A 25,000-nucleotide genomic window follows, 5' to 3' on the forward strand; every position below is an offset into this window, starting at 1 on the left:
AAAGGACATGCCCCCTTGCAGGTTGTCATTTTCCTTATTAGAAAGTGACATAAAGCTTGCCAAAACACAGTAACTAATTGTTTTCAGAAGAAACGCTTAGTCAAGGTTATGAAGCCACTCTCCTCAGAAGGAAAGTGAGAGCTGGCTTATCAGATCACTACAAGTATTTTCATTAAAAATACATTGTCATGCAGATTAATACTGTTTATTTTCTCACTAGAAGTAACTTGTCTCTAGAAAAGAACCACCACCTCATAGAAGGTCCACTGTTAAATTCCCTTTATTATAAATATCATTATTATTAAATTACCATTATCATTATTATTATTATTATTATTATATTGTACCCCCAGCCATACAATTCAGGTATATCAGGAATTTAAAAAAATCTATTGAAGTCTTTAATTATAGTTCTTGCCAATAGAGGAACATTGCCCATTATTTTCAGCTACTGTCCTTGTGAGGGAATTGATAGAAATTTTGTCTGAACTCTCAGATAAACTGGTAGTAGAAACCTTGGAATTATATTCACTTTTAAATTATCAGGTTCAACCTGAGAAAAGTATTGGCATTAGGAATGTGTTCATCTGCAATTATGGTGAGTAATTTTTTAAAACAAGAGTGCATATTCTTTAATGTGAGAATTTACATTTAGTAACCCAGGTGCGCAGATTAATTTCCTTGAGATGCTGCAGCAGTTTCTCTAAATCATGGTGAAAAAAATGCTTGAAAATCACAACTCTTAACCATTTAACTGCTGAGACTGACTTCTCATTTCCTGCTTGCAATATCACCCTGAAACTGAAGTTTTACACGATTAAAACAAACTTCTGCTTCTTTTTATTCTGCTCGCATCCAAATAAAATGTTACAACAACAGAGAGAGAAAACACAATACACTGGTATATATATGCTAATTCCTAAAAAGGAAAGTTTGAATAACAAAAGGAAAAGAAACACCTGGACCAATCATAGCTAGGTCAAATTAACTATTCCTGTGAAATATTTCAAATTTAAAATAACAAGGGCAAAACATAATATGCATAATGACAACAGAATCACACACTGAAGTCACAAGAATAAAGGAAATGATCACCAACTAGAGAAGCTCCTGATTGTTAATAAACAAATTCTCCTTGTCAGCTCCTCAGGAAACGTATAGAGAACAGTATGGAGAATATGCTATTACTGATTTTAAGATGTAGAGGTGTAAAGGGAGTTATATAGGTGTTCATGTTGATGATATTTTGATATAATTATAGCAAACAAGATATCATCACCCAAGTTAGTCAAGATTGCAACATGACTTAAAATAGTATTTTATTATTTTGTACTTTTTATTTCTCCACTCCACATTGTAGTAAGTTAAGTTATATGATAAACAAGGTAAGAACTACAGAGCAATTCTAATTCTATACATTCAAATATTAGAGAGAAGTGGATAGGGGTACATCCGCACAATTTTATGATAGGTAACCTCCTCAAGGACATGATTTTCTTGCAGAATGTTGCAGTTTCTCCAGATAGCATAATTGTTTTCTTATTGCTCTGATCAGAAACTAATGATGTAACTCAGAGACTGTGCTAAAGAAAAAAGAAAAAAGAAATGGTTGCATCCTAAGTAAAATATAGACCACATTTTTTTCAGGTGTTCATGTTTGGAACTGTAAGTAAGTGGATTGGCGTTTACAACATTTGGTATTATGGGATATTCATGGCCCTTAATGGTAAGTGTTGATCATCCACTTTTAAATTGCTACAATTTCTTGATTTCTTGTTTGTGGCTCAACTAGGAACAGCTCATTAAACTGCAAGATTAAAATACATTGTCTTGTAGTAAATGCACGTCACCACAATTCTTGTAGTCATATTGTAGATACAAAGTTAGTGAACTATCAATGTATCACCTTTGTTTGAACTATTTCTCTCTCTAATAGTTATGGATATTTGTCTAATTTTGCAGGTTTGTTCCAATCCACGGGCTGGCCATGTGTTGTTGCAGTCATGGGAAATTGGTTTGGAAAGTCAAGGTAATCAATTGAACAACAAATCATAAGAATTTTGTTCCTTGAAATTTAAGTAACAATAAAGAATTCAATTTGTCATTGTATTCATTTCATGTGTCATGTACATCTTTAATTGATTTTTTGAGGGTTAAAGACAATCATGTTCTGTTTTTTGCTGTAGCCGTGGAATTGTCTTTGGAATATGGAGTGCTAATGCCTCTGTAGGAAACATAATTGGAGCTCTTCAAGTGAGTCTCACGTACCATTGGTTCCATGTCATGTTTGCATTTGTTCTAGGTAGCATTAGTGATCTCTTTAGTTTTGGATTTACTACCTTCTATCAAAACATCTGTACTTAAGCCTAATGGCTATGAAGGGACTAGGATTGTCATTACTCCCCCCTGAATGGGAAGCTAGTCCATAGCTAGCTTACCCCACACATTTCAGCAGGCTTCCCTGGCAAGTCACCTGGATGAAGAGTGGCATGTTTTGGTCAAGAATACAACACATAGTGCCTGCCATGCCATTGACCCAGACCCCCTCAGTGCGGTGTCCAGTGCACTAACCATTCAGCCACAACCTTAACCTGCAATCAAGGAGGACTCTAAACTAACTTTTTGATGATAAATCTGCACTTCAAATTTGAAGATAAATCAGTTTCTATCTTTGCATGTGGTGACATTTATCACACCCTAGGCTCTGTTGCAGACTCTCAGACGAAGTGATAATCTATTATAATAGTATGTTGAAATCTCGCACTTGACAAAACAGAAAGACACACATAAGTGCAGCCCCCAGTATAAACTTAAATAAAATTAATTAATTAGTGTTTTTTAAATTATTTTTTTAATTAGGTGGCAGCTGTACTGGATTATGGATATGAGGTTGGTGGCATGTGGATCTTGAACATTTTGTGTTGTGTTCTATGAGGGATTATATACTTATTGACCGAGTGGGAGGGGCAGACTGGAGAAAATATGGTTCAAGGTCATGAAGTTCAGACCAAGTGCAGTATTTATACTAACAAACTGTTTAAAATCAACCTTAACATTCAGGAAAAATCATTCTGTATAATTTTAAAATATTTATTTCTGTTAATTTGTCTATTTATTTGTTTTTTTTTTTTTTTCATTGCAGTATGCTATGCTTGTACCAGCTGTTGTATTATTTGCATTTGGTATTTTGATATATTTCTGCTTAATACCATCCCCAGATGAAATTGGTAAGTACAAACTGCCATACACCGTTTTGAATCATATAACAGTCAATATTATCTTCTGAAGTAATTAATAGAATGTCAGTTCTAAATCCAAATAAGGTCATGAGAATGTGCAAAATATAATGCCAGGGTATTACACTGTAGGACAGACTGAATAATAATATAATGCCAGGGTATTACACTGTAGGACAGACTGAATAATAATATAATGGCAGGGTATTACACTGTAGGACAGACTGAATAATAATATAATGCCAGGGTATTACACTGTAGGACAGACTGAATAATAATATAATGGCAGGGTATTACACTGTAGGACAGACTGAATAATAATATAATGGCAGGGTATTACACTGTAGGACAGACTGAATAATAACATAATGGCAGGGTATTACACTGTAGGACAGACTGAATAATAATATAATGGCAGGGTATTACACTGTAGGACAGACTGAATAATAATATAATGGCAGGGTATTACACTGTAGGACAGACTGAATAATAATATAATGCCAGGGTATTACACTGTAGGACAGACTGAATAATAATATAATGGCAGGGTATTACACTGTAGGACAGACTGAATAATAATATAATGGCAGGGTATTACACTGTAGGACAGACTGAATAATAATATAATGGCAGGGTATTACACTGTAGGACAGACTGAATAATAATATAATGGCAGGGTATTACACTGTAGGACAGACTGAATAATAATATAATGGCAGGGTATTACACTGTAGGACAGACTGAATAATAACATAATGCCAGGGTATTACACTGTAGGACAGACTGAATAATAATATAATGGCAGGGTATTACACTGTAGGACAGACTGAATAATAATATAATGCCAGGGTATTACACTGTAGGACAGACTGAATAATAATATAATGGCAGGGTATTACACTGTAGGACAGACTGAATAATAATATAATGGCAGGGTATTACACTGTAGGACAGACTGAATAATAATATAATGGCAGGGTATTACACTGTAGGACAGACTGAATAATAATATAATGGCAGGGTATTACACTGTAGGACAGACTGAATAATAATATAATGGCAGGGTATTACACTGTAGGACAGACTGAATAATAATATAATGGCAGGGTATTACACTGTAGGACAGACTGAATAATAACATAATGCCAGGGTATTACACTGTAGGACAGACTGAATAATAATATAATGGCAGGGTATTACACTGTAGGACAGACTGAATAATAATATAATGGCAGGGTATTACACTGTAGGACAGACTGAATAATAACATAATGCCAGGGTATTACACTGTAGGACAGACTGAATAATAATATAATGGCAGGGTATTACACTGTAGGACAGACTGAATAATAATATAATGCCAGGGTATTACACTGTAGGACAGACTGAATAATAACATAATGCCAGGGTATTACACTGTAGGACAGACTGAATAATAATATAATGGCAGGGTATTACACTGTAGGACAGACTGAATAATAACATAATGCCAGGGTATTACACTGTAGGACAGACTGAATAATAATATAATGGCAGGGTATTACACTGTAGGACAGACTGAATAATAATATAATGGCAGGGTATTACACTGTAGGACAGACTGAATAATAATATAATAGCAGGGTATTACACTGTAGGACAGACTGAATAATAATGGCCACTCTAAGTACTCCAACCTTTTTTTCGTCTTTTGGGCTTGACTTTGCTCATTGCTGATATTTTCCTCCCCCCTTTGAGGCTCAGAAAAATTATGTGCAACTCACAAAGTAGCTGGGCATGTTGTATGTTAAGCCATTGATTTACGTGTATTTACCAAACAAGTCATGCAAATTATAGATCATCAAAATTTTATTTATAAAGTCTGCTGTCCATCATTGTGAAGACTTCCTAGAAACCATGTGCATGTGCAATGTTTCAGAGGGTCCAAGAGTTCAATAATGTTTTGGAGTTATGACCACTTTTGGATGGCATTTACAGAAATATTTGATGGTGATATGACTTCAATTATAAGTTTAGATATGAGTCTAAGTGATTGCATGTTATGGCAATGTGCAGTTACTGTAGTAAACCATTTTTTGTTGAACTAAATAACCTGTCAGAGTATTGTAGTGTATTTTAAGATTTTTAAATTTATTTTATGTTTAAATATAATTTGTTGATTTGACTGCTTGGTTATGTGATCAGTCACTTTTGTTTTTTTTTAAACAGGATTACCATTACCAGATAATGACCAAGCCATACGGGCAAGAACTAGTGGTTTGTAGAAACTTAACTGTAATGCTACAATGTGTATCATAATATTATTTTTAATTGTTCAGCATTAAAACAATACAATCTTGTGATACACGAATATGAGGAAATTAAATCTGATTGTTAGTTCTCCTTCCTAGCTACTAAATGTTTCCTTGTAATTTAGTATAAAAATTTGGTGTCAGATCAAGATAACTTCTACCTGATAAGTTTGAGTATTCTCACTACCTGTTTACTAGATAATGCTTAGAATAATTATTATAGGAAGAAGTTATATGTTCATCATTTGTTGGAGTTAAAAGGGTTACCTGACTTGTGTACCATCATCAGCTTTAAACCTGACAATGTAAATTTTCTATTCCAGTTTTTAATGAACATGTTGTTGAGCAAGAAGCATTTGCCAAAAATCCTGGTGAAGGCCTCTCTCAGGTGAGTAGCAAAAGTTTTAATTGTTAAAGGTCCACTTTTATTAAAAGGTCCACTGTAGCACCTCAGGTCTGTGTGGAGACACAATGCATTGAATTTTGGTTTTTCTCCTTTGAATTTGCCCTTTGATGTAATGGTAGTACTTATTGTGATGGCAGTGTTGTTTTAATCCACAAATACTGCGAAAAACTCTGGAAGCAATATACTAATAAAGTTGAACCTCAATTATCTGAATTCCCAGGGACTGAGCTGAATAGTTTGGATGATGAAAAATCTGAATATTATTTAATGAGCCAAAACTAAAACTGGATACATATCATTCAACAAATATTCAGTTATGCAAGAATTAAAACACATTCACATATCATTGTGCATCCTTGTGTGTGTGTCGCCAAGGAAATAAATGTATTATTTCAACTCAATCACCTAGCAACTCATTATTTTATTTTTACTTCAATTTGTAGTCATCATCAGCATCATCATACAATTCAGTAGGACAACCACCAAGAAATGCTGTGAGCTTTTTACAAGCTGTCTTTTTACCTGGAGTTATACCTGTAAGTTCAATTATTGTGGTTCTGTCCTTTTACTCCTACACTCCTAAGATCTCATTTCTGTATACCATCTGCCATACAATTCTTTAAAGGTTAGTTTGGAGAATTTGGTATTGAGGGTCGTTCAGGGGGGGGTCTGTCACACACAGTTCACGAAGAGAAAAAATGGCAAATCACGGATCACAGATATTAAAATTTCATTTTCCCGAATCACAAAAATAAAGAAGTAAGATACTCCTTTTAAAAACCTTCTCTTAGACTAGAAAGAATGTTTGAAGAAGCAAAATCGTGAAAGGCTAGGTACAGGCTGCATATCGTAAATCACCTACCCAAATCACTCTCGTTGGATGACTCTGACCATTCATCCGCTTCGTGTTGTAACTGCCCAAAGAAAAACCAAGTTGTCTGAAGAATCTTCCTTGTCATTGTCCGCAATAGAATATTCAGCATCTGAGTCAGTGTCATACTCTTCCTCCTCTTCTGCCTCTGCTGCCTCTACTACTTTATCGTCCTCAATGGCCTCGTGTGATGTAGGACTGGTGTAACAGTCCTAATGGTTGTAGCAGAAGTAACAGTCCCCTCTTGGATAGTGTTATGGCTGAAGGAGACTTTATCTTTAGGATAGTCGAATGCTCTGTACATATTTAACGGCAATGTTCCGGCCTTGAACATGGTGGTCTCTTGCCTGGCACTTCTCTGCCGTGCAGCCTTCCCATTATTTGTCACCCACTCAATCATGAGGTCTTTTTCCTGCCTATTCAACTCCCTTCTTGCATTGAGATGCTCTAGCTTTGAAATGGCATTTAGTGGAGTGCTCTGGTGTAACACGGGTTAGTAGGATTTATCGTGCATGAAGTAGTAGGCACTCCAGGGTAATACATGCTTAATGCTTTTGTATATGATATTTGCCAGATTCGGTGCATACTGCAGCTGCAAAAGGGTAGGAAACTGGTCCTTGAAATGACCAACTGCATGGAGGTTTTCAACCTGAACTGTAAGACAGGAGTACAGATCAATGGCGAAGCCCGGATTGTGTTCTTTAACTAAAGCCTCCAGATCTTTCAGTCCATTTAAGATCATGTTCACCGAACGCTTTGTCTGATTAGAAATAGTTCCTTGTGGACCACTAGGTTTACCTGTGCTGGTATCATTGACATCGTTGCTATGCGATAACACTTTTTCTGTTATTGTTTCCAAGTAACTGTCAAGTTCTTCCAGAAGCTCAATTGCCTGTAGTAGGGAACGTTTTGGTACAGTCTGATGTTTCATATGACCAGAAAAGGCTTCATAAAGGAGTCCAAGATGGCCTAGATACTTAATAGTGCCTTTTATCAAGGTAACCAGCTTCACAGAGACTGTTTGAGCATTAGTTAGTTAAGCCCCTGGCTCCAGGTTGGAGCATGGGCCATCAACAAACTGCCACCACTGATGCCTCTTTTCTGCCAGCTGTTGCAGCTCCTTCCAGTTCTTCCCGAGGACCTTCATCTCTTTTTCCGTATCCCTCCTCCAGGTATTCTTGGGGCGGCCCCTCTTTCATTTTCCCTGTGGATTCCAATGCAGGGCTTGCCTCGTAATGCTGTTTGAAGGTCTTCTCAGCGTGTGGCCTACCCACATCCATTTTCTCTTCCTCACTTGCTTGACCATTGGTATTTGACCTGTCTGCTCCCAGAGCTCTCCGTGTTCTTCTCGTGCTCCACACATATGCCCATTGGCTGCGCAAATGTTGCTTGCTCTCTCTTTCCATTTGAATTACCTTCCTTTCCTGTTCCAGCAATGACTACGGCCTCCTCACCACAAATCTTCGTCTTTATTTGTAAGCATTAACGTCCTTATACGGACCAAACACTGAGCCAGATTTTCCCCATCCCCCACCCCTCCCCCTTGCTACCCATGCGATTAAAATGACAGTACAAAAATACTTATCGCCTTATCGCCCCTCCCCTTCAAGCGACGGAAACTTTTACACCCACCTTTGTCCATCTCTTCGAGGTCTTTCCTCTGTCTTTCATTTCGCTCGAAATCTTGACCTCTTGATTCTTTTAACAAGTTCTTCATCCTCCAGTTTTGTTGCTGATCTCTTCCTTCCAGTTCTTCTGGGTTTGCTTATGGGCCTGCTAGTATCTGCATTGCCGGTGGCTAGGCAGACCTTGATAACAGGCAATGCTTTTTCAAAGGTAATTTCTTTTCTTAAAACGTTTACTGGAAAGTAATTAGGAAGAATATTTTCTAAGGTAAGCCACACATAAAGAGGTCATAAAAACCTTCGTGTCACTTTTAATTCTTTCTGCGCGCTTTGAGCGATGTTGTCATCCTGACATGGTTACCTTATTCTCTTGCTCTTCTTATTAACCTTGATCAGTAACTTATTAACTTAAAGAAAAGTCGGCCCGTCAGTATCTTTCAGAACGACCCTTGAAGTCATTTAATAAGAAGTAAATAAATTCCTACCTTATAATGAAGTTGTATTTCCTGATAGTAGTGGCCTCTCCTCATCCCATTGCTCTTGTGTATTTATCATAAAGTCCTTACTGCCATCTTTTCCCTTTTCCAGGCGACAGAATTTAAGTTCAACACAGGAACCAAGGCCACGTTTCTTGGCCTCTGCCTTTATTCTGACAAATTCGGCGAACTTTTTAGTAAACACTGCCAAAGATGAATGTCCGTCTGTAATCGGAAAGCGAACTTGTTCCTTTCCAAGAAAATTAAGTGAACTCACAGACTTCGGGTCCACATAAAATATAATAAACTCGACCCTTATCGTACTAGACAGACACTCTTCCCTGCCATGTCTCGGAAGTTTTGATGTTTTGGATCACTGGTCTTTGACGGCTTTGACCTCCCGTGACGTAGGAGACAATAGGAGTCAACATCCAATCCTTGATAGGCATGCAAAACACATGAATTTGAATAATGGATTACTTTATGATTTTTACGATGGATTACTTTCCGATGTTTATGAAACTTATATGAAGTCTGTTACTTGTCACATTTGATGTTTCAGTCTAAGAAATCTTCTGGAATAGTTGCATCTCAAAAATCACGCAGAATAGAATGGTCAAATCACAAATATCATTTAATAATTCAAGTTCTTCACGAGTCACGCAAAACGTTCAGGTCATAGATCGCAAAGAATAATTTACTAAATTCACGTTTCATGGATAATAAAATCAGCTAATCATGCATCACGAAAATACCCCTGTACGACCCTCGGTATTGGATCAACTAATAATCCCCCAATGGATTTTTTCTTTTCCTCATCACTTGTCTGCTTTATATTGTATTGAAATTGTAAGGAGAAGTTCTGTTTTAGGAGTTAAAAGGTTAAATGGTATTCATTTGGACTGTTCCAAACAAAAAAAAAAACCTCTATGGACAGAACAGTGACAGGCAGTTTCATGTGACTTGATTTACTTCATACTGTTGGTGTTTTAGAGAGGGATAGGAAGAGTAGACCATGCATTGCAACTTCACGACAGTTTAAATGTGTCTTTCTGAAATGGGGGTAGCAGCTGGCATTTTTACCACGAGGGCTCACAAACCGCATTTCCAAGAGCCATTCGCCCATGTTCGGCCTTTGTCCAATGAGAGTAAGAGGCTGTTGATGGAAGAACTTACGTGATATAAGTTCCAACTTTCCACTTTATTTTAATTATAAACTAAGTTAATTTTAGTGAAACAATAGTGTGTGGAAACAAAAGAAATATATCGCACCTAACATCAAAGTGCTTGCGATCGGACAAGCTAGCTATACATTTTCGGAAATTGTTTGTGCCAATTAGAAAAACAATAGAGTGCATATATAAATACTAAATCAACCCACAAAATGTGGGTACACACTTAAACCACACTGAAGTTGTCATGAAGCTCAAAATGAAGAGAGCTTTCAAGAAATTGTTTCCCTTAGATGAGGGTAGAGAAAGTTTGTTGTCTTTGTCAAAAAGTATTACATGTACGTCATCATCTCATAAAAACTATGGGCAACTCTTTCTCAAATTCCATCATATTTCCTTTGATTTCAGCGGTAGCAGTTTTGATTAAATAAATTGGATAAATTTTGTTATTAAAAAGATGTAGGTGAACCTTACATTTACAATGTATGTATATAATGTTTTCAGAGTAACTAACTGGGGATCTTTTCTTTTTCACCAGTACTCATTGTCTTATGCCTGTTTGAAATTGGTGAATTATTCTTTCTTCTTCTGGCTGCCTTATTACTTGTCAAACAGTAAGTACTGTATTTAGTCATATCTAGTAAAATTTGTGAACAGAATATCTCTGTAAAACTTGTGGCTATTACTTGATGTTTAAGTGTTATTTGAGTAATAGACCACACTTTCAATTGGGTTAGCAACATGGTAACCCATGTGGGATGATGGAAAAACACAAGAAAAGTTTGTAACCATGAGCGAGAAGCAAGTAATATACAAACTTTGTGTTCTCCCAGTATCCCAGGTGAGTTATTACACCACGTAGACCAGTAGAAAGTGCAGTCCATTGTACTTATGAAATGAATTTAAAACAAAAGACACTTTGTGTCAGTTTGCTATGGTTGTGCCACTTCAATGTACAATATGTTTTCAAACAGTCATGGCACTCATAGTGTTTCAGTGATTTAAAAACATTTTTTGCACTGCTTATTGTGAGTGATGATGTAAATCAATCCTTTCTATCTTTTGTAGAATTTGGCTGGAAGGACACAGTGGCAGACAAAATTTCAACATTTTATGATGTAGGAGGAATTGTTGGTAATTAAGAGTGTTTTTGAATTTATTACCTCTAAAATATCAGCCAATGTTATTTTGAGAAGAAAACAACACTGTCTTGATGATATTGTAAAGTTGTGTAAAATTCAGGGCTTCATTTTCTAAGGGTTGAAAGTTAACTTGTTTGTTCTGACTGAGTCAAAAACAAATCAGCTTGAACAAAAGCTGCATGAAAAAAACTTCAGTAATCTGCACCATTTTTTGTATCGATCAGTTCCTTTATTCTCTTGACCTTAATGTTCTGATCTAGGGGTGACATTGTACACCTAGTGGCACTCTTAGGGGTTTAAAAAAGTGTTGTAGTTGACAAAGGTTTTGACAAGCTATGTGAAGCTTCAGTCAATTATCTGTATTATGTATTTTAACTTACTATTTTTCATCACTTGTAGGTGGCATAATTGGAGGATTAATCAGTGTAAGTTGTATCATTCCTAAGTTGAAATGTGATTTTAGAATCATATCACCAGTAAAATAGATCAATCAAATGCCATCCCCAATAGGCCCCACTCTCATATGTGCTGTATTTCATCATTTGTAATAGATATATTAGGAGAGCAAATGAATCCCCATTTGTGATATGAGACTGTCAGTAATATCAGTGCACTGATAATTATTTGTGTCACCAAGTACTATGCATTCATTGTTATTTTTTTGTTTCTTGTTTTACTAATTTCTTAGGATCTGATGTCAAGTCGGTCTCCATTGGTTATTGGAATGCTGGTGTTGTCTGTACCAATGCTTTTTATTTATGGAAGTTAGTTGGAATTTCTTTCCTCTTTTTCAACTGTTATGATAATAAAATTAATTGTTAATAATTTACAAACTCAGTGCTGGGAAAGTCAGTCATTCAATTCATTAAGAAGCCAGCCACTAAGATAGTAAGTCTTACAATTCGTCAGCAATTTCTTAACTGAAGTCAAAATTCAAGATCAAATTGCGAGTAGAAGATAAATTATTTGACAAAAGAAAACATTAACAATATTTCAAGTGCAAGAAAGTTTCTTTGTCTGGGATATGCCGTCCAAGGTTGTGAGAGGCTGTACAGAAATTGTTATAATTTTGTCATGATTGGTTCCAATCTTAAACCATTTGTCTAACAACGTGTCTGTATAACATGGCAGATACTGGAGGAAATTACACGGTGAATGCTGGCTTGATGGCGTTACTTGGTTTGTATGATATTTTTTTTTTCTTTTTTTTTTTTATTGTGTTTAGTGGTTTTACCAGTGTACATGCTTACTTCAGGTCATCCTTGCACTCCATACAATTGATGTTGATTTTCAGTCCCACTAGTTTTATAATATTGGGCAGGAATCAATCTGAAGCCAGACCCTTTCAGCTTTTCAATGCCATTTTGGACTGACTCACACACATGTCCTCCCTCTCGTAAGGGTATCTACGCTTGCTTTAGTCTAGATTCCATGATAAGATAATTATGTAGATACATAGCAACCCTTCTGTCGAATGAAATTGGTAACTACGAATCGGAACTGTGAGCCAAGCCACCATACAATGTTTGTAAGTTTAACTAGACAATGAAGTTATCACATGGAGACAAAAACGATCAATTCCGAAGAAATAAATCAAATGCAGTTTACAAGTCCACGATTACACTGGTTTATTTTTCACTGACTGTTATGTTATGTTATGTAGGTTTTATGGTTGGTGGCCCTGCTAACTTGATAAGTTCTGCAATATCGGCTGACCTGGGAAGACAAGTAAGGGTTTAGGAGCTAGCTTGCTATCTTAATGAAACATGCCTTGAGCTTTGTTAGTATCTACTTTCATGATAAAGATTTGTTGTACAGAAACTATTGAAAAACTGGGGCCTAGTGACAATGAGGTTTGTTCAATAAGTGTGTGGGTCTTATGTGACTTGCACATCACAAAATGTTCCCATTGGCTAATTGTGGGTATTTCTAATTTCATCCTAATCCTTCCTTTTCGTTCAACCAATTGTTTGTAAGTTAATGGGGGGCTGGAACTCTGCTGAAAGCATGAGAAATTATAAATTGAGACAAAGAGCTATCAATGATCAATAATTATTATCTGCCCTTATGGTTAATAACAGGGACAGTCATGAATTGTGTATATGCAGGATCATTTTAAATCAGACAAAATTTTTTTGTTGTTAGCTTTCTTTTTTCTTTTTTTTTTTTGTGTGAAGGTCCAACAGTAATAATAATGATAAAAAAAAAAAAAAAAAGTCGGTGACCAGAGACACTCTCTCTTCAAGGTGCATATTTTATGTTGTGTTCAATTTTACAGAGTGCCCTAAGTGCCAACAGTGAAGCTTTAGCTACTGTGACAGGGATTGTGGATGGCACTGGAAGTGTAGGGGCTGCTATAGGACAGGTGAGAATAACTCTCTGCTGCTAGTTGAACTGTAGGGTCAGATCAAAAAGGCTTTCAGGTAATTCTAAATTGAAAAGGGAAAAAAAATCTTACTTTAAGTTATTGGCATATGTCTTGACATCTTCACTTTGCCTGTGGCTCATCAAATTGCTCTGAAAGCTGATGGGGAAACAGCATTTGATGCATCATCTTCTTTTTTCAAGGACTATATACATACCAAGAGTAAAAGATTCCAAATCTTTGCATATTGATTACAAGAATCCACACTTTGAATTAACCCTTTAACTACATACATACATACTTTATTAGCATTCTCCTAAGGGCTTTTCAATACTAAACAATGCAAATATATTATGATAATTAATGAATGAAATTATGATTTGTAAAAAACAGTCATTAAAATAGTTCTGTAGCATGTGTATTTTCACCTTTTTTAAAATGATGTTAAAGATAACTGTTTAAAGTCATTGTCTAAATTGTTCCAAATGTTGACTGCTCTGTGGAGGAAACATTGCTGGCCGGACTTTGTCTTACTTGGAGGAATATCAAGGGATTCTCTGTTTCTAGTGTCACGACAGTGAATAGACTTGTGCTTTTGAAAAGACTCACACAAGTATGTGGGGGCCAGGCCCTTGATGCACCTAAATGTCATTACAGTGTCTCTGTAGTGAAGATGCTCATTTACTGGTAGCCATTTGATTTCATGTCACATGACTTCATTCTGCCCACTAGCTCTTACTCATTTCTTTACAAATTAGTCATGAGAATTTGATTTTAGATCAAGACAACAAGTCTACCTGATGAGTTTGAGTATTCTCAGTACCTGTTCATGACTGGATAATGTATGCATGTTTTAGGGAGAAGTTACATGTTGATCGCTGATGGTGAATAAAGGGTTGAGACAGTTTTTAACAAAATTGATGTCAAATAATCCATACAGATGTGTGGAGGAATTTAGATATAAATTTAGAGCCATATAAAACTGTGAAGTTAATATATGGGAATACTTTTTGGTATCATCCATTCTTTCAGTTTCTTGTTCCTGAAATAAACACACATAGTGGTTGGAAACCAGTGTTCTACTTTTTAATGGTGATGGTAAGTAACTTGGCTCTTTTACTTTGACAGAATCATTAATTCTGATATCTGTTAGAACAAATGATCAAAGGGCTGAGTCAAAATTTTGCTAATCAGTTTATAAGAACTTGGAGATTCCACAGATTGTCTTACTCCATGAAGAGTCGTTCAACAAAACCTGAAAATTAAAATTTGATCCATAGAAACCAAAAGATTCAGTACAATCTTAAACAAATGGCCTGCTAGTAGAATATTTGTTTTTTTCTATGAAGAGTTGTTTTACAAAACCCTAAAATTAAATTTTGATCCACAGAAACCAAAAGATTTGCAACAATCTTAAGCAAGTGGCATGCTGGTAGAATAATGTTTTACCAATAGATACTTTGGGAATTTCAATGAAGGGGCCAGATAAATGTGTTCACAATAGCCTCTAGTTTCTTGCCTCCTTGTTTTTGTTTGTTAGTTTAATTTTACAGCAAGTATACATCAAATGCAGCTAGTAATAATTTTTCTCTGCACAGGAGTAGATTATGACTGTTTACACACTTATTGGTGTGATAATGTTAAAAAAGATTTTTCTCTTAAGGGAAACAAAGTTAGGTTCATAGTATTTCATGTCTTTGTTCAGTTGATTGGTCGGTCACCTAACCTAAGTATGCTTTTCTCACCTATTTTAAATGCACCAACAAAATGACCAGTTCCCAGTTGGCTTGTTAGCTCAATTGGTAGAGCACTTCACTGGTATCACAGAGGTCATGGGTTCAACTCCCATATAGCCCTGAAATATTTTCCTCAGACTTCATTTTTACTACTGCTTAAGTAGTGTTCATTACTGCAATTTTCACTCTCATCTTCATTACTTAATTCCCAAATTTTGGACATTCATATATAATATTATGTAATCATTTGTTGAAATTACTGTTGTAACGTTTCATTATTTGTTAATATTTGCAGACTTTTATGAGTTTTGTTTGCCTCATTATACCAATATTGATAAAAAAAATAAGGTGAGATGAGTGTATCCTCTGTTCCTTTGATTTTGGGTTGAGTGAGGCATGACACAAGTTTTGCAACTACATTTTGAAGTGAAGATCATGTTGTTGTCACAGGAAAATGGCCCCATTTTCAGTGGCACCTTGTCATTTGACTTCTTTTGGCAGGCTTCACATTGGTGAACACAGCTCTTGAGATTTTGGTTACCTTTAGAAACAAGGAAGGTTGCATGTGACAACGATGCCATTTGACTGTCAAAACCCTGTTACCAGTTGTTTCTTGCACCTCTCTCAACTGATGACCATAATATATTTTCTAATGTATTGATTCTTGGAGTTGTAGTTTCAATAGATAAACTAGTATAACACCAAGCTGGAGTTTGTTGTCACAAACTACTGTTACTACTTTTGTTTTTTCTTGACTTTCATTTATAATTATAACAATCTTCAAGGTTTCCTTTATTTCTTAGGGAAAGACGGGCAGCAGATGGTTATTATCAAGTTTCACTATCCAGTGACTCGGCTGAGTACCCCCCTAGCAGGCACAGCGGCACCTAAGCTAGTAAGTAGTGTTTAATAACTTATTATGGTTTTCTCTCCAATAGAAACATTTTCAGTAGAGTGTTCAAAGTCATGCGAAATTGCTTTGGTTTAGCTTTACCCTGTTATGTGATTGGTCCAGAAAACTCACACCTCTCTCTGAACAAATCAGATTCAACACTGAAACCAATTACAACTTAGGCACTTGCAAATTAGTTTCAAGAATTTGGTGTCAAATTAAGGCAACAACTTCTTCTTGATAAATTACCTGTTTGCAGAATATTGTATTGAAAATTATAGGGAGAAATTATGTTTTGATTGCTTCTGAGAGTTAAATAGCTAAACATCAATAAGGGTTTCACAGTGGTTGCATCCATATACAAACAGTTTATATCCCTGAACTTTTTATTTTTGTCAGAACAGTGATTGTAGGTAATGAGCTATTTACTCACAAGATCACAGCCGAGTTTTCTGTTTTTGCAGATTCCTGAATGATGACAAGTGTTGTGTTACTGTTTCTTAAATGATATTATTGTTAGCATAACTTTTTTTTGCTGTTTTTCACTTTTAAATGTATCTTTTACTGTCTGAAATGTTTACAATTTAATTTTTTAGTAATTCCTGAGCCTGATACTTTAGGTCACCAGTGAAAATTAAAAGGGGCAAGATTATTTCAAATAGAATTAATATAATTAATATAATTGATATAACCAGGAGGTTAGCTCAATGGATAGAGCGCTGGACTGTTGTGCGGGAGGTCGAGGGTTCGAGCCCCGGCCGGACCAACACTCATGGTCTTAAAATAATTGAGAAGAATTTGCTACCATTTCTATCACATCAAGAAATAGTTAGATATTCTAGTCTTCTCGGATAGGGACAAATAAATGGAGGTCCCGTCTCCTGCAGGGTTAGGGTAGGAGACGTTAAGTTCCCACGCACAAGATTACTGTGTGATGGATGTCTTCCCCTGGGGTGGGATGGGTGGGAGGGTGGACTAGCACGAAAGGTTCCTATGTTCCTTTCGAGTCCTTCCCCACTGCAAAACTCAATGCAGTGAAAATGGACTAAATTAATTGAAATTAATATTTTTTGAGACAGAGAGAGAGCTTCCTGGAATGATTCCTTTTCTTACATGTAGCTCTTGGCGTTGTGTTAGTGTTACTCTTCTTAACCACGAAATGTGGCTTTTAAGTTATTTTGCATTTTTAGAATTGTGTTATTTTTGACAAGTCTACATTTTGGTGTGAGCCTTTGTCCCATTCCATCTTAGTCAGCTTGCTTTGATTCAACAAGATAAATCATAATGCCATAAACATAGCACAAGGCAAGCATAAGATTTCAGTTCTGGTCAAAACACGTGGTTTGGACCATTCCCGTATGACTAAGTTACAATAATTAATTATGGAAAATGGTATGATTATTTTAAATCAATGTGACATCACACTGATCTTTTTAAGAAGTCAAGTTCACTGGAATTTTTGGGTTCTTTGGGAATGGAAAATGTTTAATTTCTTATGTACAGTTTACCAAGGTAATCGGAGCACTAGCATAAGGGTAATTGGGGCACTAGCCCAAGGATGAGCAGGGCACCAGCCCAAGGGTAACTAGGGCGCCAGCCTAAGGCCTTGGGGTTAGCAAGGCATTGGCACTCAGCATTGCAATTATGATTTATAGTGTATTTCATTTACCGTATATTTTAACATGTGGATTTAAAGTGGCGTTATATTAAAATAGTTCTTGGATGACAGTTTTTTTTTTCTTTTCGCAACTTATGTGCTGGGTAACGCACGGATTAATCGCGGCATGAAACTAAGTGTTAAATTTATTCCAGATAATAGAGTTTGTTAAAAAGTGTAAGCTTGTTTCCCGTTCAAAACCTTTGAATCTTTGTCCTTTAAGGGGCTAATGCACGTGTTTTTGCTAATAATGATGATGATGAGAAAAAATCGTGCGGTGACGACTCAAGCACACCTTTTCTGTTCAAAAGGAGTCAGTCGTGGTGATTATATCTACAGTTCGCCTTCACATCTGAGATCGGCTTCTGAGGCATCCGACATTTGATAAGCGACTCAAGGGTAGTAAAAACTACGTTCTCGATTTCATTCTGGGGTTCAAAATTCAGAAGTGTTAAAAATGTACCAAGGCAACTAGGAAAGATATTGCAAGAGTAATGTAAGGCTGGGATTGAGTCAGATGTTGGATTTGCAAGACTTGTTATGCGATAAATAATAATTGGTTCTAAAGCATTCGGGATTTTCAACAACGCATTGGCGGCGCGAGTTCTGTTGGGGTAACGGGAAAAGGAGGGGAAGGATCTTGACGGAAGTGTTCAATGCCCTCTGATAAAAATTTAGCGAATGACACTCCACATATGGATCAAACGTTAAAACTGCAACGAGAATTTGATTATTTTTTAGGTTGATTTCAAGGTATTTCTGATTTGTCCGAGGTTCATTAATCTCAATCCTTGGAGCAAGATATAGAACTGCGCATGCACAACATACCCTTAAATCCTGTGACTAGCATTTAATTTCTCTTTACAACATCACCCTTGAATCAAACAACGTCACGCCGAGAAAGGAAATGATCGCCTACTGAAGCCCTTGGTCGTTAAACAAATTCTTGTCAACAGCTTAGGGAATACAAGGAAAACAATATGGAGAATATGCGGCACACTAACGGTAGGGTGTAAAGGGCCAATGTTAGATTATTTTCATTAAATACGAGGGTTCACACGTATTATATGGATAAGACAGCCGTTTTTATTTGTGAATAAAGACAAGTGTTTCAAGGCGTGGTAGTCTCTCATTTGTGATCACATCTGAGTTGTCTGTTGATGAATTCGTTTTCCTTGTTTCATCACTGACGGGGAATAGGCTTGGTTCCCCACTGTGCCATCTTGTTGCTGATTGGTCGATTACGGAAGTACTCTGACTCCAAGAACTCTTTTATGGCAGGAATGCGCTGGTTAAAATAAAAGACAGTGATGTGATATATGGAAGACAAAGCTTGGAAATATTGCGGTGCTTTAACAGAAATGGTTTAGTGCTTGACGGTATGATTAACAAATCGATGCCATGTTGCTGTGTGTCTGTTCAGTAATCCCAGATAACGTCCAAACATGGTATTAAAGATTAAAAAAAAATGGCAAGACCCAGGCCCAGCCGAGTTTGTGACTTATGTTCATACCGCAGTTTGACGTCTTCTGTGATATATCGGTGATCAGTGCTATACAGACCCGCAGCAACATGGAATCTATTTGTTTTATATGATGAAAAAAAGCGAAATGGTGACAAATTGTGATGTCATCTATGCGTTTTTCTTTCAGTGGGTCTTACGAAAGAAACAATTAAAAAATTGGTTAATAATTAGTTCAGTTTATCATATTATTGAGTTTACATAGTATCTACAGTATTTCATTTTTGAACAACATCAGCGCAATTTCACCTTTTCTCACTTTTAGAACAACATTCAATGAGTATCGAAAGCAATTCAGGATGTCATTGATTTTGCTCGCCTTCCTCATGTGATTGTTTCAGTAAACTGGCGCCATCCGCTCCACCAATCAGATTAAAAAATAAAACCACTCGCGACTTTGTCGTCTGTGTTTTCCCTCGCCTCACGTTCTCCCGCGCTTCACGCTCTCTTCTCTTCACGCTTCACGCAGTTTGCTTGTTGTTACTTTAAGTTTCTATTGAGATATATATTCCTTGAGATATTTTCCTTCATCCTGATTAATGGTCGTGATTACTTTAGTTCCAGTCCTACGTCACTCTGTAATTTATTGCTTTCCGAATTCCTAGTTTGATTCGTTCCTCGATCACAAAATGGAGATCATTGAGTTGTTGTATCTTACCTCGATTCTGGCCATGAAGTCCTTAATGTTTTGAAATGGATCAAGAGCTAACGGCTCAAAGGTTCGTAATTGATCCAAGAAGTCATACATCATGAAATCGGCGAAACTTAACTAAATAAGAATTAGAAGAAATGGAATTTCGGGATTAGCAAATTCCACATGTTTTCACTTGTTAATTACGACAGTTGTTTGATTTTCCAGTTGAATCAAACGTGAGGCTTCGCGTGCCGAGCTTATGCGCCAATCAATTCGAAGCTTTAACATCCCCCCGGGCAGCCCATGGGTAGTTGACTGTCATCTATGCCCAGAGGGGTGGGGAATTTGAACCTTGCCTGGGTGAGGTGGTGAACGTAAACTGGCGAAATTAATTTGTTTTGATTTTAAACACGGAGGAGTCTAAAGGTATCAGTAGAGTCCGCTTCCGTAAGCAAATGGCATAGGAGAAAATTTTTTACATCGTGGTATGATGTAGGCAAACGAAAAACCCCAACAGCGTTGATCAAACAAGGAATCGTCAAATAAACAGATTTTGCTTCGGTGGGGCATTTGGACGCAAATTTGAACTGGAGGGAAGGACTTTAAATGAAGTGATCTTCAAAAGTCCGGGACTCCAGCGCATTTGAACTTTTGAAGGGTTACCGGGGGGTTGGAGGAATTTTGAAGCTTTAAATTGATCGATGCATTACACAGAATGGGTAAGGGATGGTTAGAAAAATGTCAAATAGTATACTTACATGATCCCCAGTGAAGTAAGGATAGGTACTGAGGAAGTCTGAGTAACGCTGAAGAGATACCCTGCTTGAATTCAAATACTCTTCCCTTCCCCCCTCCTGTCAGTAAATAAGGTGTTCATGCCAAGTTGGTTATGTTAGTGATAAACACAAGTAAACTTACTTGAGCCATATAAAACTACATTTTTTTGGGTTTGCAAGCGTGAGGAGGGTTCAAAAGCAAGAGGCTGGAACGACGAGCAGATCTAAAGGTTATAAATCAGGGCTTCATTCCGGTTCCCAACCGGCTACAAAGCTACCTGCCGGCTTATCTCCGGCAATTTTTATGATGAAACTATACCTCTATTAAAAAGAAAGGAATTTTTCCCTCTAAAATTTCATCCAAATTGAATATAGTACGCATTTTCGGCTCGAATTTCTAAGATCAGTTCTACTCTATATGTATACTCTATGTATACTCTATACTCTATGTATACTCTATGTATACTCTATATGTATTCTTTTCTTCAAGAGAGATTGAACCTCTCATGATTCTACAACTTTCGAAGAGAGAGTAGTACGTGTGACAATATTTGCTTTCCCAGATAGTTACTTTCCGTCGTACTCCCGAGCACCTACGTTTACGTGCTAGGGTCTTATTTAGCTATTTCTTTCTTTCAGTATTCATTTTTTCCCCTGGGAAAAATCACCTCAAAAGTGGCCTTTGACGTGTTTCAAAATGTCTCTTGACCATCCGAAGTTCTCTTTAAGAGAGACTTAATTGTTCGACTAACTCAACCAACCACCTTCCTTCAAATAATATGAATTAATTTGTCAAAGAAAAAACACTTGGAAAAAGAACAATACCAGAGACTTCCAAAGGCAGAGAATCAAGTTTTGTACGGGAACAACTCAAGAAAACCCTAATAACTTCCCGTGACTAGACTGCAATCAAAATCGTTCTTACCATGTCTGGACTGAAATAAGTGAACTTTATGAATCCAACGATAAAGTCCATTGCCTAAGAAAAGAGAAAAAAAGGCATACAAACAGTCAGACAAAAAGCTAATTGAGGCGGACATTGTTTCTGATCATTTAAGTTTCCTCATCCAGCTTGTCAAGGAAAACAAACTTTGTTCCTTCGAACTAAAGCGTACCAGGGACTATTTTCAGTGCACTACTTTTCTATGTCCGACGTACACTGACTTACAAAGACGGGTTGACTTGTTGAGTTGATTTGCTAAAAGCATCCGCTTTAGACAACTGTCATTACAACAATGAACGAATTTATAGTTTTTGTTACATGTTTGAGTTTGGTCTTGACACTTCTATTCTCAGTTCACCTTGTACGACTTTACAGAAGCCGTTAGATCTTTAACGACCATCGATCACTTTGTCGCTGGGTGAAGCTTTTTGAGGGCCATACCAAACATTTTTCAACAACGTTTCAGCAGGTGTTCTTTCTCAGATTTTATTTCTTTTTAACTCGATTCTGATCAGGATCAATAGCACCAGTAGGTGAAGAAACTGCATTCCTTATTCGAAAAAAAAAGTACGTCGTTCGTTCGGAAATGTTACGTGTGGCTTCCAAGGGAAAAAAAAAATCAAGAAACAATTAGTCAAAGTAACCAATCAAATTCGTTCGTACCTCGCCAGCGACAACATCGGCTCTCATCATCTCCTCTTCGCTTGTTCCACCTTCAAATACACACAGGAAGAAATGATGCGGAAATTTCGATCTAAGATAATTGTCCAAAAGAGTTTTAGAGGACCACTTTGACAACTGCTCTCCTTTAGGAATTACCATTTATCAAAATTTGAAATACCAACGATTCCCATTTTATACTTTTGCCCTTAAGATTGACCAGCATCTAATTTCTCCTTACAATATCACCCCTGAATCAATCATCAAGGTCACAAGAATAAAGGAAACTTAAGACGCTCTCGATATTCAAACAAATTCTCCTTGTCAGCACCTTAGGAAATGTATAGAGAATAGTATGGAGAATATGCATACTGATGTTAGGGTGGAACGGGTAAAGAACCTACTCACTTCTAGGAGGTTAGATCTTAAACATCGAAGTCATTTTGCAATCTGAGACTTGATTCAGCAAAATACACAGCAAGTCTAACACTGCATTTAGGAGTGTTAAAATGCTTAATTTTCCCGATTATTTCGAGCAGGATATTTTCCCTTCAAATTTTAGGATCGCAACAGAATGAAAACTACTTCATAGGAAAAAACTGATAGAAATCAACAAGGGAATTCAATATATTACCCTCAAGACCTTCATGACCTTCAAGTCGAGACGTGGCCATTTCACATGAAAAAACAAGAATAGATAGGAGTCATATCAGTGAAAAACACTTACATAAACTGTGCTTTCGAGCGATATGCCGAATAATCTGGAAAAATAAAATGTATTTGTCAAAATAAATCTGTTAAGAGAAGATGATTTAAACTCATTTTTCCTTGCAATGATGACAATATTTTTGGTCGCAAATTCCGTGCGAGTTGCTCACAGGTAAATAGCAAAGGATATTTTGAGTTTGAGTAGCCAATCAGAGCGCGCCTTCAACGCTATCCACTGTTTTAGTGTACACTAAATTGAATTGTTATATACCTAAACTTTCGCTCAAAAAACAAAAAAAAAAACAAAACAAAAAACGAGCGCTGTGATTGGTTGATTCTTGGTAAAGTGCCCCTGATTAAACTCAAAGTATTCCTACCGGGATACAATTGCGCAGTTAATTCCCTTGCGCCGAATACAACAGGATGTCTTTGGCACATGACTGTTTAGGGGAAAGTCTTAATATATAACAAAGCACGTAATGTATGGTCCCTCGGGAAACTAGTTAGTTTCGTTTTCCCTCAATTCTTGATGTTTCGGGAAAACAAAACTAACTGTTTCTCTCAGGACCATATATTAAGTGTATAATATTGTTCATGAGCCAGTTGATATGATCTTCAAGCACATGCAACATTGCCTACCGCTAACGTCTGTGTTAACTTCACATTTCCGTCGATGTAATATGGCAACTGAAAAATAAGCGTGAGTGATTCTCACTCAGAATCTGTACATTTAATAAATGATGAAGGACAAAAGAAGAAATATTTTGGTCATGTAGACAACCAGAAAATCTAGTCAGTATTAACTCTCTAACGCGCAGGGGTGACTAGCATCAACTTCCTCATTACAGTCTCACCCAGCAATCAAACATTGAGGTCATGACAAGTAAGAAAATAAATCTTAACTACAAAAACTTTTTATTAATTAACAAATTATCCTTGTCAACATCAAATCAAATATACAGAGAAAACTATGGAGAATATGCAAACTGATGTAGAGGTGCAAAAGGTTAAAAAGGTCCGTCGTAACTTACGTTCGGAAAGGGCAGCCCTAATGTCTCTTTCACTGAGAGCCAACAGCTTTTGTCATAATCAGGTGCTACAACATATCAACAGGCGGCAACACAGTCAGCAAGCCTAGCAGAGGCAAGCAGCAGAGTTTTATTTCACAACGGATTGCAGTCAAGTTACAATCATTTCATGATTTCTTTCTTATTCAGCCTCCAAGAAGTGACTCACCGTCCCCAGTCACATAGTCGCAGTACTCGCACTTTGTTCCGGTATAAGCCATCAGATAACGAATTGGTTCAGCAAGCTGTGAATAACAGAGAAATTTTTTCATTTTTTTCTAATCAGAGTAGAGTTCCACACTGAACAGGTGATAGCGCAAACGAAAAGCTTAAGGAACTAGATATTTAACGTAATGACCTTGTTTAACTGATAAACTGGGTTTATTAAACGAAGTGTCAAACTTTTCTTCAACACAAACTCCAAGTGTCTGTCTGTACTTTCCGTTGGTCCTCGGGTGTTTGATGTTTTGGGTGTAGATAGAAGGCTAAACTAGGCCTTTCTTTTCGGTGCAGTCCAAAAAACCATCAGCGAAAATAAATTGACGTCGAAGTAACGCGGGAGCTCTGGGATTGAGGCGAGTTGGAGATTTGGACTCGCGCGACGGACTTGGCCGAAAAGGAGGGACTGCTAGTAGCTAGCCTAAAAATTGCTAATCCACTTTGTTTTTCATTTTGATCTTAAGTTTATTTAACTTGCTTATTTAGTTACGGAAAACTTTGTTTCCAAAGATTGATGCATTATGCAAAGCAGTTTGTACCTGTGCAAAGATTTGTACATGCAGGATTTGTATCAGCCTTTAGTATAATTTCAGAGCTGAACA

At 36.7% G+C, this 25,000-nt stretch overlaps 2 protein-coding genes across 3 annotated transcripts in view; one reads left to right on the forward strand and one right to left on the reverse strand.

Moving 5' to 3' along the window:
• Positions 1 to 17,940, forward strand: part of LOC111325097 (sugar phosphate exchanger 3) — a 22,728-nt gene extending 4,788 nt beyond the window's left edge. Inside the window, exons 6-25 of the mRNA XM_088759824.1 lie at positions 547 to 598; positions 1,648 to 1,726; positions 1,963 to 2,029; positions 2,187 to 2,253; positions 2,860 to 2,889; positions 3,143 to 3,227; positions 5,445 to 5,492; positions 5,851 to 5,915; positions 6,377 to 6,469; positions 10,616 to 10,691; positions 11,146 to 11,211; positions 11,619 to 11,644; positions 11,908 to 11,983; positions 12,351 to 12,398; positions 12,883 to 12,947; positions 13,498 to 13,584; positions 14,617 to 14,682; positions 15,616 to 15,668; positions 16,124 to 16,215; positions 16,677 to 17,940. Coding sequence (XP_088615950.1) covers positions 547 to 598; positions 1,648 to 1,726; positions 1,963 to 2,029; positions 2,187 to 2,253; positions 2,860 to 2,889; positions 3,143 to 3,227; positions 5,445 to 5,492; positions 5,851 to 5,915; positions 6,377 to 6,469; positions 10,616 to 10,691; positions 11,146 to 11,211; positions 11,619 to 11,644; positions 11,908 to 11,983; positions 12,351 to 12,398; positions 12,883 to 12,947; positions 13,498 to 13,584; positions 14,617 to 14,682; positions 15,616 to 15,668; positions 16,124 to 16,211 — 1,237 coding nt within the window. The 3' untranslated portion in view covers positions 16,212 to 16,215; positions 16,677 to 17,940. The remainder of the gene's footprint in view (positions 1 to 546; positions 599 to 1,647; positions 1,727 to 1,962; positions 2,030 to 2,186; positions 2,254 to 2,859; positions 2,890 to 3,142; positions 3,228 to 5,444; positions 5,493 to 5,850; positions 5,916 to 6,376; positions 6,470 to 10,615; positions 10,692 to 11,145; positions 11,212 to 11,618; positions 11,645 to 11,907; positions 11,984 to 12,350; positions 12,399 to 12,882; positions 12,948 to 13,497; positions 13,585 to 14,616; positions 14,683 to 15,615; positions 15,669 to 16,123; positions 16,216 to 16,676) is intronic.
• A 764-nt stretch (positions 17,941 to 18,704) lies between these two features.
• LOC111325129 (glutathione S-transferase Y1) overlaps positions 18,705 to 25,000 on the reverse strand; it is a 10,526-nt gene continuing 4,230 nt past the window's right edge. For both annotated transcript variants that reach the window (XM_022928867.2, XM_088759827.1), the window contains 9 exons: positions 24,349 to 24,424; positions 24,144 to 24,208; positions 23,752 to 23,799; positions 23,132 to 23,165; positions 22,408 to 22,457; positions 21,727 to 21,780; positions 20,784 to 20,879; positions 20,050 to 20,160; positions 18,705 to 19,157 (listed from right to left, as the gene is read on the reverse strand). In XM_022928867.2, coding sequence (XP_022784602.2) covers positions 19,053 to 19,157; positions 20,050 to 20,160; positions 20,784 to 20,879; positions 21,727 to 21,780; positions 22,408 to 22,457; positions 23,132 to 23,165; positions 23,752 to 23,799; positions 24,144 to 24,208; positions 24,349 to 24,424 — 639 coding nt within the window. In that variant the 3' untranslated portion in view covers positions 18,705 to 19,052. The remainder of the gene's footprint in view (positions 19,158 to 20,049; positions 20,161 to 20,783; positions 20,880 to 21,726; positions 21,781 to 22,407; positions 22,458 to 23,131; positions 23,166 to 23,751; positions 23,800 to 24,143; positions 24,209 to 24,348; positions 24,425 to 25,000) is intronic.

Source organism: Stylophora pistillata, chromosome 5, assembly GCF_964205215.1.
Source record: "Stylophora pistillata chromosome 5, jaStyPist1.2, whole genome shotgun sequence".
Taxonomy (NCBI): domain Eukaryota; kingdom Metazoa; phylum Cnidaria; class Anthozoa; order Scleractinia; family Pocilloporidae; genus Stylophora; species Stylophora pistillata.